Raw genomic sequence first — 13,180 nt, forward strand, 5'->3', positions numbered from 1 at the left:
TTTTTTTTTTTTAATTTTATATTTAACCTAAAAAGTTGGCTAAATATTTCAAGTTTGTGCAAACCTCTTGATAATAGCAACTAAAAATGAATTACTCATTATTGCTGTGGAATTGGCCAATGCGTTCGCTGTCTATGTCATATCCTTCGAAATGAAATCTCTCCCCGTAGGATACATGAATGCGAGATCATTTGTGCACCGAGATACCCTTGCCCTTTTTGCCGTTTGAAGCCAATTACACATAACAAATGGAAATCTCTAATGACAAATTGACAATAATAATTCTCACGGTTTTTTTTAAAACAATACAAAACCCTGTATCTGCAGTGTATTTGTTGATATGTTTTTCAAAATAAAAGAGAAGAAAAAGAATAAAAAGCCTGCAATACTCCTAGTACTTTGAACTCCTACAGCTCAATTAACAATTCTTTTTTGTAGATACTTTCTTATCCTGGAATGAAATTAAATCAAAATTACAAAATAAAATTCATAATATAACTATTTATACCCAGTGAATGAGATAGCCACAATCAAAGACGAAAAAAAACATAACACTTCCTTTCTATCTTTTCGCCGTCCACGTCGACATTCCGGCTATCTTCTCCGATCACTCCCCGTTTCCGGCAATCAACTTCCGTTTATCAAAGATGATCAGAACAGAATGAGAATCGCTATCGACCTATCATGTCAGTCTCGTGCTCCGATTGCTTCTCCGACTTACTCTGCGGCGAGGACTCCGACACCGTTTTCACAAACGGAGGAGGAGGAGAGGATTCGCCGGAATGTTCGTCGTCGGATATCGAATCTCAGTTCGTCGATTTCGATGAATCCATCGCCGGTCTTATTGAAGACGAACGATACTTCGTCCCTGGATTTGACTATTTCGAGAGGTTTCAATCTCAATCTCTAATCGCCGTTGCTAGAGAAGATTCCGTTGCATGGATTCTCAAGGTACTGTTCAATCAATCTCATCGGATAACACAGTAAACTCCGGCGAAAGAACTTTACGGAGCATGTTATATTTTTGTTTCTTCTTTTTGCTAAAATATACCTGAGGCTTACTCACGCACTATTCAGTTCTTTTTTCTTCGCTATGTCCATATTTGTTTGAAACTGAAAAATCGAATTCAAATAACGTAACGATGAATCGAGTAACTAACAGCGTTGTGTTTTTGCAGGTACAACGCCACTATGGTTTCCAGCCATTAACGGCGTATCTCGCTGTTAATTACTTCGATCGTTTTCTCTACTCTAGAAGCTTGCCGGTAAACTAGTCATTTTCAAGTTTTTTCTTTTTTCTTTTCATTTCCCTTTTATAACGAGAGGAGCGTGTGACCGGAATAAAGGGCCAAAATAAGTTTGACTATATTGGAGGTACCAAACATCATCGTCATTAAGAAAACTTTAAACTATATTACATTTACATTATCAATGCATAAGATATGCATAAAACTTTTTAGACGTAACACAAAAAGGGACCGTACTTATTAGAGTAATCTATAAGTGATTGACAACTTAGAAAAGATGACGGTTAACTATATTGATAACGTTAATTTTTTTTATATAAGATAAATTTTCGATATTGAGTTGCACATTCTCGAATTACTAAAAAAAGTTTATTTTTCTCCAAATTAATATTTTTTAGTCATTTATTATTTTTACAATGACATCATTGACTTTTCACGAATTAAGAAAAGTGAGTAAATTATAATTTCATAGAGGGTCTAAAAAAAAGGCAACCCGGTGTAATAAGCTCCCTCTATGTGCGGGGTCTGGAAACGGTCGGACCTTTACCTTGCATTTCTACAAGAAACTGTTTTTACGGCTCGAACTCGTGACTTCCTAGTCACATGACAACAACTTTATCAGTTATGCGAACTTAATTATCGTTATTATTGTTGACTTTGTTGGTGAGATCTAGTTGTAATCATCTAACAAGGCGAAGACAAATTCAACTAATTGGGTCCTCATTGTTTGTTTACTGTGTTGTATAATGACTAGTATTATATCGTAGTAAAAGTACAAGATCTTTTGTTTTCTGATCTCGCCAATAATAATGTGATCAAGATTTTATAGTAATTTGTAGTGTCACCTAAAAACAATGGGCTGTAAAAGGTATTTTCAGCTAGTAAAATAGGAAAAGCAAGAGAGAATGAAATAGTAAACTTGAAAGTTGATCAAAAAGTATTCGAAACCCTTTATTTACAATTTTCAATCTCGATCAGTATTTAAATAAATGATCGTCGCATTGTCCACCTTATACCTTTTTTAAAAAAAATTATTTATATATCGTGATGTTCGGGACAATTTATTTGCATTCAATTATTCTGTCGGAAATTTTTACCACCTTCCGCGATCACATATATTAAATAACTTTGTACATTAAAGTTTAAGCAAACGAGAATAAATCACTTAAAATCTTTTTCCTTTTTTGCTGAAAATATTTAAACTTCGAGTTCTCATTATTTTCTCGCTTAAATGAGTTTATTGTACTTTATATGCATGCGTGACAATAATTTAGTATAGGTGACATAGGACCTAAAAGTATTCGTTCAGGAGGTCCGCTTGTCTCTTTTATAAAATTTATTAAAAGTATACTTAACCTACTGAGAATTCTATTTTCTTTATTACTTGTATTAAATACGATTATCTTAACGAATTTCCCTTTCTATGTATTTTCAGCAAACAGACTGTTGGCCGCTACAACTCTTGTCGGTTGCTTGCTTATCTTTAGCAGCAAAAATGGAGGAACCTCTTGTTCCTTCTCTTTTGGATATTCAGGTAATTTGTTTGTATTTGATTGTTTTCTTCTAAAAAAGAAAAGACATTAAGATCCCTCATTTTCTCGTAAAAAAAAAAGGACCCCTCACGTGTTTTCTTTCTGAGCTTAGCTTAAAGTTGAATTTAACAATTTCTTTTTTTCATAGGTTGAAGGTGCAAAGTACATATTTGAACCCAAAACCATCCAAAGAATGGAGTTTCTTGTGCTGAGGGTATTAGATTGGAGGCTCCGATCCATAACCCCGTTTTGCTTCCTCAGCTTCTTTGCCTATAAGCTTGATCCAGTAGGAACTTTCACTGGCTTCCTTATTTCAAAGGCTACTGAAATTATCCTCTCAAATATTCAAGGTTGGTTTTCCCAAGAAAGAAAAAAAGAAATGAAAAAGAAAAGAAGAAGCAAATATACGTACGTTACACATGCATGCATGTGTATATTTGCGCTAATATAACTTGTATATACTTACAATATAAAAAGTTTTTATACTGATTTAATAGTGTAAAATTTCTTGCAGTACTATGTGTGTACAATATATAGAAGTTAAACTCTTCCTACATCTTACATGTACATCAACTATTCCGCTGATAACATATTGCTGATATTTACAGAAGCTAGCTTTCTTGAATATTGGCCATCATGCATAGCTGCTGCAACAATACTTTGTGCAGCTAATGATCTTCCAAATTTCTCTCTTGTGAATGCTGAACATGCTGAATCTTGGTGCGATGGACTCCGCAAAGTAAGAAAACTTTGTTGCCTTCTTTTGCCTGCTTTCTAATTATAAAAAGTTCCTGACTTTAAGAATAAAGTGAAATTCCCATTTTTGGCAGGATAAAATCGTGGGTTGCTATGAATTAGTGCAAAAGTATGCCATTGCATTAAGACCAAGGAGATTTCCAAAAGTTTTACCACGGGTACGAGTAATGACTCGGGCTAGTACTGTATTAACCAGTGAGTCATCATCCTCGTCCTCATCATCTTCCACATCTTATAAAAGGAGAAAACTAAATAACAGCTGGTGGAATACAGATGACGACAGAGCAAGTTCATGTTAATTAAGGGGTGGCGAATTAAGAATAAGGAGCTAGGAAAAAGAAAATGTGGTCCTTACAATCCTCAGTATTTTTTCATGTTGGAGGGTGTTTTTGAGTTAAATTGACTGGAGTGATGTAGATTATTTAGTACTATATATAATGTACGTACGATGAGAGTTTGGGACTTGGGAGCATTAAATTAATCTTTTTTATTTGGGTGAGAAGTGCCATTCATTAAATGGCTTTGCTTATTCCCTAGGGGAAGGGGATTTGGTACATAGTATTTTGGTGTGAGAAAAGGTGAAAGAGAGAAAAAGAAAGAGAAAGAAGAGATTGTTTAATTATAGTAGCATTAAGTGGAGTCATGGAGTAGTGTGTGTGAATGAGGTGGGGTTTTGTGATTGTATTCAAAGGGAGCATTGATTATTAAATGAAAGGGGGAATGGGGGAAAAGAGATGGTGGGGGCCATTTACAAAGGATCTTTGGAGAAGAGAAAATTAAATTAATGGAGTTGTGGCTAAAAAATATTGAAGTTTGGGCAAATCCATTGATGAATAAGTCAAGAACGCTCTTCATATTTATTATATATAGGCCAACATTATTGCTTCACCAACTTTTACCCTAGCTCTAAGAAAATGAATGAAAATCAAGGATCCACTCAAGGAGAAAAAAACAAGGGTTGAACGTCAAGAATAACATTTGGCTCCGTATAATCAGGCTTTTCGTTTGAGGTGTGTGCTCTACACTGTGTGTATGTGTGTTTTTTTGGCGGGAAAGTTTGCCTTTCTTTTTCTTTGTCCTAACCATATACTGGACTTTTTTTTCTTCGAACGTGTAAGGTTACACGTGTGTATTCTTTTAATTACATTATTTTTCTTTTAAAGGAGGTAATATGAAGAAAAAAACCCTCCTTTTTTCCGGCCAAAATTTGGCCTAACCATACAAAGGGTCTTTGGGGCCTTTCAAAGTGTGTTGTATTTGGATTTTTGTGCCAAACATGATGTTACATCTAGTATATATGAAATAAATTATCTCATGCTTTTTATTGGATGACATTTTTTTTATTTGATTCTTCCTCCCTCACTGTCAATCTTGCTTTTCTTTTCCAGAGTGTGACATGCACGTGAATGACAATAAAGACTTTTGTAGCTTTGCCATTTGTTTTTATTACTGCCTAGAGAACTTTATAATTATAATGAAAAGGTGGAAATTTTAGGGGGAAACAAAACATGGCCATAGCTAAATGCAGTGAAGTGAAGTGAAGGAGACTTTAGCTAGAAAGAGCATTGGTCCCTCTAGCAATAAAAGATGGGTTCCAATCAATGAATATCACTAGCTAGTTAACCAGTGCAATAGACTGTGCAGTTACCTTATGGTTAATTGGTTATATTATAGTACTGAGCCTACTCACCCTCGCTTTTGTTTCATCCCTTATGGTTCTCGTGTTCTTCATGTTATCAAATGACTGTTATCCAATGATGGAGTCAGAAAAGATTCAAAATATATATAAAAATATAAATACAATAATAACATACTCAGTATTATTTCACATATTTAAAAATATAAATATATAATAAAATCATAGAGATTTAACATATAATATATACATAAAAATAATTTTTAGCTTATCTACATAATATATTTTTCCGGCGAAGAGATCAACTCCCCTTGGACAAGGATATCTGTACCCCTAATGTTACCCTCTTCCCTATCCAAGAATCCAACCTTCATATTTCTTCCAATCTACAAATGCCATTTGTGTATTATGTAGACCTTTGATTCTTAAAAATGGATCCGTGATAACCCCCTTCCTGAATAATTAATATATGCATCTGCACAGTACTGACATTCATTTGATGTAACGATACGGTAAATACGAAATCCCATTGGCCTTTCTTGCATTCAATGTTGTACCAGCTAGCATTTGTTTATATCTGAGTCAGTTTTATCATCGCAATAAGTGAATTGTTAATTCATCCAGAGCATTATCTTCTTATCCTAAACTGAACAACGTTTATTTTCTTCCACGATTGGTCAATCCGTTGAGAACACGGATGACCAGTAAATACTCCTTCATTCTTAACCAGAGGTATTGGGTTCGAGCCTTGAGTATGAAGTAGCCTTTATTAGGGAGCACTTTAACTCCCACGTAAGACTTCTCGGCACGAATCCGGATTTAGTCGGGGTCCAATACGAGTACCGGACACATGGCGAGAAAAAAAAAAAAAAAAGAAACACTGATGGCCGGGAGACTACTTTTTGGCCTAAAGATGCAAAGTGTTGCTATAAGTTAATGATTAATTTTATAAACAGTGACTCAACTTTCACTATAGTGCAGTAAAGTCACAAAAATTTACTCAACTTTATCTAAATATTAAGAACGTTACCAAATTAATTTCTGTAACAAGATGGTAACTCAACTTTGCCTATCTATACCAAAATTTGCTTCCTATGATAATGATAGTTGTATAAGGTTTCAAGATACCCACAAGACGTCCTAATAAGGTCAGAAAATTGAACAATTGCCTTTTAGTAAAGGGTATCTTTAAAAAGCAAAGATGTGAAACTGAGTTTATGGAAGTACTTTCCTTGATTATACTACATTAGTTCAGTTTGTTAGGAGCCACGTAGTACCAAAGTGAATGAATCGTCAAATCACTTCTCAATTTAATTAGTACAGTGTTAGGTTTATCCTGGACCACATATAGAACCAAATAAAGAAGAAAACTGGTCGACGAGGTTGGGCATTAAATTTGTCAGACTATTTATAACAATTTCTGTGTGGACTCTCACAAATAAATAATGACCAAGGAACTACAATAAATAATGTAAAAATGAAAATATTAATTCCAGGAATGAATGAAGACATTTTAAGCTGTGGACATTGATATAGACTTATCTTATTGAAAATTGTATCACTACAATGGAGTCCCCCTTTCCTTTTGGTTTTTTCCAACACCGTGGTTCCCACAAAAAACCAAATCCAAGGGAATTGATGATCCACTTGATATTTGAAAAATTATATAAGTCGTAATTTAGTTTAGAGATAAATTAACAATTTTTGTAGTATTGATTTTTGATATGTGGCCTATCCTAATTAGGCCGGAATTAAAGACAGACAACCTTCCCTACTTAATCAGACAAATCAACCATCTTCCCCATTAAAAAGGTTATATTTGAAATTTGAAACTTTGGTTCTTGTTTGGTGATTAAGAACCATGTGCAATAATTATACTTTGGTCTTCGCACCCTCTGAAATTATATGGATTTGAATTGACAAAAATGAGGATGAAGGCAATCAATAGGACGAGCAGTCCTGACTAAAAACATTAACATTTTGGAATAGCAAGTCACGTGTTTCTGGCAATAATATCAAGTATTGAAGACTCAGCATTTTTTTTTTTGAGGTGGTGATAAAAAAGTTTATGTTTTATTAATGAGAGAAAAAAATATTTTATACAGTTAGTATTTTATACCGTTAGTATTGTAACATTATTATTTAATCTATTATTTACTATATAACAATCATTTCATCATTATTAGTTGTAGGGGTGCATGTGAACCGGGTTGGTTCGGTTTTTACTAAAACCAAACCAAACCAAACCAAACCATTTACATCGATTTGGATTGATTCGGTTTTGTCGGATTTTTCGGATTTTCGGGTTTTCGGATTTTTGTTTTGTTACATGAATAATATGTCAATCTTACTTTGTTAAATTTTTTATAAGTAAATATATGTTTAATAAAAATTTTAAAAAATGACAAACATATGATCTATTAAAATATTCTTATGAGAGAATTTTTTTAGTAACACATGATAGTTATTTTCTTAGTTGTCTGACAATAATTTTTCATTGATGTACACTTTCAAAGTTAACTGAATTTAATAATTAAACATAAAATCAATATGATACCTAAATAATGATATGTTCTATTTAATTTTTAACTATAGAAACATCACTTCAAATTCAAAAAAGATATAAGAATATAATAAATATGAAAAAACAAAGAGATTGAGTGATAAGAAAGTTATCGTATAACACATTATTTAAAGTTAATAAAAATGGAGCACTTCATATTCTATTAAATATTGCATTCCTTAAGAGAATCTCAAATATTTCTAGACATTTTTTAAAGAAAATTTTATATAAAGTCTTAAAAGTATATATATAAATTATATATTTATATATCGGTTTGGTTCGGATTGTTTTACTCAACACTAAACCAAATCAAACCAAACCTCATCGAGATTTTTAATCGGTTTGGTTTGACTTTTCGGTTTGATGCGATTTTTCGGTTCGGTTTGTACACCCCTAGTTAGTTGCATAACACTTCTAATATTACTATTACTTATTGCATAGCAATCCCCGTATAATTAACTATGAGTAAATTTTATCGGCGGTCATCCGACTTTGTGTTTATTACACAAAAATCATTATTCTTTCTTTTATCGCACAAAAGTCATTTTACTTTGCTTCAGTTATCCCACAAATCATTCTGGCCGGATTTTATAAAACTCTCACCTGAAAAGTGACGTGGCAGTGTTTTGTATTGATTAAGCAAGTTAAATATATTAACTCATGTCGTGTCCCATAAATATCTGACCCAGTTGTCCGAATGGAGCTCCTTTTTCTCTATACTTTGCGCATGTCGTATGTCTTGACCCAATTAAACTGCAACTTAAGCAAATTTCCAGTTCATTTAATGAAACTAATTAAAATGCAAAAACAGTATACCTTAAACTGCAAAATAAAAAGGGACCAAATAAAGTGTTACAATTTCATAACATTGCATTCTAATATATGTCAAAGTGTTGGCTATTAAGCAAGACCAACCCAAACAAAATATTGCTTAATAAACTAACATAAACACTTTGAATGAATCTCATAGTTGGAAATTACAAAATGCACATTCCGTGCCATTCAAACTGTAAATTTAATACAAAAACACTCCTTCATAATTTTCAACTTCCTAGAGACCCTAGACTTCGTTCTAATCGCGGTAGTAACGTGCGACGATGATAGGAACAAAGAGCTCATGGACTTGCTTAATTTATTCCCTGAAGAGGAGTCCATGTTTTTCAAGAAATGTTCTTTGTTTGAACACATTGAGATCTAACCAGTATTTTAAAAGGCTTTTCTGGGACTCCTAACGCCTTGAGACTCATGTGTGATGCTTAGTTCTATGAGACTTGCGCCCCAAGCGTCCGACTGTGCGCCTTAAAAAAGCCTAACGCTCAATGCTCGGGACTTGCCCCACAGTCCCTATGCAAATCATGTGTTGAATTCACTAATTAGCATTATTGATGACGAGCGCAAATCCGGTGTACAAAACGTAGGCTCGCTAGTCAAAGATAGTATAGTATTAAATCGTCTCCACAGGGATTGATTTCAATAATGTTCTATTAATTCTTTAGCTTAACACTATTCATGATAATAAACCTTTCGATTTATGTTATTATTGACTACAAATAAACTAAGATTATCAGCTGTAAGAAACTGGTGATACCCGAATGATTAGTAATAACAAAGGATTATCAATGAGAGAGGCAATGGCGATGACAAGATATGTGATCAATTATTGTTCTGGGTACTCTGTGCTAAATTCAATCTTAACTTCTATTGATTCTTTCGAGTTCAATAGATGATCAGGCTACTTCAGGGATTCTAATTCTTCTTCAGAATAAATTTGATTCCTTTAACTAAACTAATGACAATTCCTATGAATATATGCACTAAATTAGTGAATGAAAGATCTTTCGAAGAACACCTCTCGGTTATTCTCCTGAACTGGGTAAATCGATACCTGCTTAAACTCTTTCGATTACCTAGAAGAGGCGTAAAATCAACCCAATTAAGATGGTACAAAGCAAATAGCAGCAAACTTCTCTTTCGATTAAAGTAAATCTACAATAAACCTTGCAATTCAATTAATAACTCATTCAGTAAGGTTGAGCAATTAACATAGAGTAAAACCCAAAACAATAATCAATTCACAACATCCGTTCATAATCCTGAGTAGAATTACTCCATAACGAAGAAAGTATTCAAAACAAGAGTATTAGAAGAACAAGAAGACATTACAATTCCCAAATTCAACCAAACTTTCGTATTGAGTGAATTGGATCAAGTATCTCGCTTTCCCGTTACTTCCGTACTTTTTCTCCCTCCAAAGTTCTCCTAAAATCCAAGATACTCTCTTTTTAGACGAGTTGGGCTTCATATAGGTCAAGGAAAGTTACCCCCGGAATTTATAATTTTAGCCCTGGAAAATTTTTCTTGGAAGGACGTGCGCGGTCGCGCACCTGGGCAGGTGACCGCACATCTGACCGCGCACTTTGGCCAGTTTCTGCTTGACTTGCGCGACCCAGTGCGTGGTCCATGCGCGACCTCGCACCTGGACAATTTTCTGCACTCTTCTTCGTTCTTCTTTTTAAGTGTGCTAACCTCCTTTGATCCTCGAACGAACTCCCAATTTACTCCATAAGCTTTTACTTGGCCTTCAACGCTCCATATTAGCTCAAAAACGCTCCCTAACCTCATTATAGTCCGGAATTGCTCCTGCAAAGCATAAAGTACTCAGTCAGAGCAATTTACTACCATTTAACGCTCAAACATTAGTAAAGTGCAGCGAATTAGAGTGCAAAATAGTGGCCAAAATACATAGTTATAGCCCACCATCAATTGACTCTCAAAATTTTTCAACAAGTGAATGATTAAAGTTCTTTTTATCTATAGGAATATGAAAAATATGAACAACTCAAATAACAAATTATAGTATTGCATATTTACTAATTTAGAGCATTGTGAGGGTGAATACTATTTGAATATTTCTTCTTAAAATAGATAACCAAATTTTATATCTTTATGTCTTAGTTCTATATCTCACTAGATTATTATATATTTATTATGTTAATCTTTAAAAATAATTTTATATTTTTCATGAAGGAGTAATATTTTAAATTACAGTGTTGATACAATTTATTGACTATTTACTTTTAAGGAGGTAAAATATGCAGTTTGATACAATTTTTAATCGTTTGAAAGTTAAGACGTTGTAGTAAATTTATATTTCATAGTAACTTAACAGTATTGCATTATTATCACTTGTAAAACATGCTAGATGTTTTATTTTATATGATTTTCTTTAATTCTTTTTGGTTTTCATGAGCTTTTAATATATCCTTTATATTTTTTTTAATTATAATGCTATATTATTAATTCATAAATTAAAAAAATAAAGATTCATGGGACTTACGCCCCATGTTTCGAGACTTTCGCCTCGCTCGATATTAAGTAAAATGCCCCACCTCACGCCCTCGCATGTTAAAACACTGGTCCTAACTGAGGAAGTAACGAAGAGAGAGAATTGGGAGAATCAAATTTTAAGGGGAATATAATGGGTGGGTCAAATTTTATTTTATAGTCATTACTGGGTCGGGTATAAATTATGTAGGTATCATGGGTTTAGTAGGTACATTCATCATATTTATTATTTAATTAAGTAAATACACTAATTAAGGCTGCCACGTCACTTTTCATGTGGGAATTTTTAAAATCCGGGCAAAATTAAGCAAAATAAAATAATTTTTGTGTGACAAAACAAAGAATAATGACTTTTGTGTAATGAATTCAAGAGTTGGATGACCATCCAAAAAATTTACTCAATTAAATATGAACTGAACGACCCCTGGAGCTTAATATTTTCCCGATCTCAAACAAGTTAATTATCTTTGATCTTAGATAAATAATTAATGACAATTATACATTTATAGTAATTATGTACTTTAGCCTAATACTCAGAGATGATAATCACACACATAACCTACCATGTTCTCTTTTTATCCCAAACTAAAGCTGAGAATCCTAAGTAAAGCCTTTCTTTTTCTCTCCCAATAAGAAAGTTAGATTGAGGGTTTGTAGGGAGCAAATTAAACTCCTTCATATATAACCCTTTTTCAAGAGAAAAGTTTCAACTTTTTGTGGTCATGACAAAGATAGAGGACCTCAGGACCCTTAAAGGTATCAAATATATCTCATTCCTTCTCTTTTTCTTTTTTGAACCTTTGGATTTTGGATCAGGAGCGAAGTTAGCATAGAATTTGCGGGTTCGGTCTAATCCAGTAACTTTAGTCTAAACATTGTATTTGTCTTAAGAAATTCACTAAATATATATAAATTATTAATTTAGAATCCAGTAACATAAACAACTAGAATCTCGAACCCACAAGTTTCAAATCCTGACTCCGCCTTTGTTTTGGAGAGTAGAGAAAATGCTCGTGGGATTTATGACAAAGAGACTATATTTAGGGCATTGGGAATAAAAGATTTCAAAAGTTGTAATGATTTTTGCATTTTGTGCGGATATATAGCTAACGATGAGATCTTATGCTGAACACAAGACAACACTCACTACTCTCTCAACTGGTATATATTGGATCAATGTCCCCATTTCACGTCAATATTCTGCAAAAAAAGACTAAAGAAAAGCAATTCCAGCTTTTTTGTACTACCAACTAACCCCTGAAGTATATTTAGTTTGTCTTTCTACGAACATAAGCCATTTTATAGGATTGTTAATGTACATTTTTTCTAGTACATATAACCAATAAAGTGAAGAAATAAAAGGAGAATAGCTTTATCTTTTTGCAATAATATCACTTAACCACAGTATCATCTATCACAATATATAGGATTTATATATGAGGATATATGAAATTTTTAATTAAGTAAATAAAAGTGTGCTCTTGCTAACAACTAAATTTTTTAGATGAGATGACGTACTTCAACATGATATCAAAACATGTAGAGATGTTGTGTTAGAGTTTTACTATCACTATTATCAAAAAGAATTTTTAGTACACCTCTTGGCCATGGTCACACGCTAAAACATTCCTATATTTTATCGTACGTGTATAATTCTTTTTTGTGACTAAAAAAAGACTCATTATAAGCTCATTTAGATGAGATCGATGATCATACACTTAAAGTACCTACATCTTATAGGCCAGATTTTGCATAAAAATTGAGTTTGCGAGACTAATATTCATTTCTAGGCTCTATGATCTATTGAACCATTATATGGCAAAATGCTGATTTGTGAGATCAAAAGACAAAAATGCACCTTTCCTTATCAAGTCTTGTTTACGTTAAACTCCATAAATTCTTCAAATCTTATTAGTAAGACACCATCCTAACTATGTAGCTAAACAATATCCTTAACTCAACAATCAGAATTTTTATTTTTAAAAAAAAGATGGTGTAGTTCCTAATTCCTATCCAACAAAAAGTTGTGCTTACTTCTTTAACCAAAGGAGATATGACCCTCAAAAGTTGGCTTTCCAACTCAGGAATTTGATCTTTGGAT

General features: G+C 33.1%; 1 protein-coding gene across 1 annotated transcript; it reads left to right on the forward strand.

The window, feature by feature from the left end:
• The first annotated feature begins 522 nt into the window (after positions 1 to 522).
• LOC107780939 (cyclin-D1-1-like) lies at positions 523 to 4,869 on the forward strand. Its single transcript, XM_016601563.2, has 6 exons — positions 523 to 951; positions 1,179 to 1,265; positions 2,683 to 2,781; positions 2,928 to 3,129; positions 3,388 to 3,518; positions 3,610 to 4,869. The coding sequence occupies exons 1-6, from the start codon at positions 685 to 687 to the stop codon at positions 3,832 to 3,834; spliced, it is 1,011 nt and encodes a 336-aa protein (XP_016457049.2). The 5' UTR covers positions 523 to 684; the 3' UTR covers positions 3,835 to 4,869.
• Positions 4,870 to 13,180: the final 8,311 nt, after the last annotated feature.

The sequence above is a fragment of the Nicotiana tabacum genome, chromosome 24 (assembly GCF_000715075.1).
Source record: "Nicotiana tabacum cultivar K326 chromosome 24, ASM71507v2, whole genome shotgun sequence".
Taxonomy (NCBI): domain Eukaryota; kingdom Viridiplantae; phylum Streptophyta; class Magnoliopsida; order Solanales; family Solanaceae; genus Nicotiana; species Nicotiana tabacum.

Coding starts and splice junctions, on each gene's coding strand:
- LOC107780939 (XM_016601563.2), top strand. CDS start 685: ATGTCAGTCTCGTGCTCCGATTGCTTCTCCGACTTACTCTGCGGCGAG. Junction 1,266..2,682: donor TCTACTCTAGAAGCTTGCCG/GTAAACTAGTCA, acceptor ATGTATTTTCAG/CAAACAGACTGTTGGCCGCT. Junction 3,519..3,609: donor GGTGCGATGGACTCCGCAAA/GTAAGAAAACTT, acceptor CATTTTTGGCAG/GATAAAATCGTGGGTTGCTA.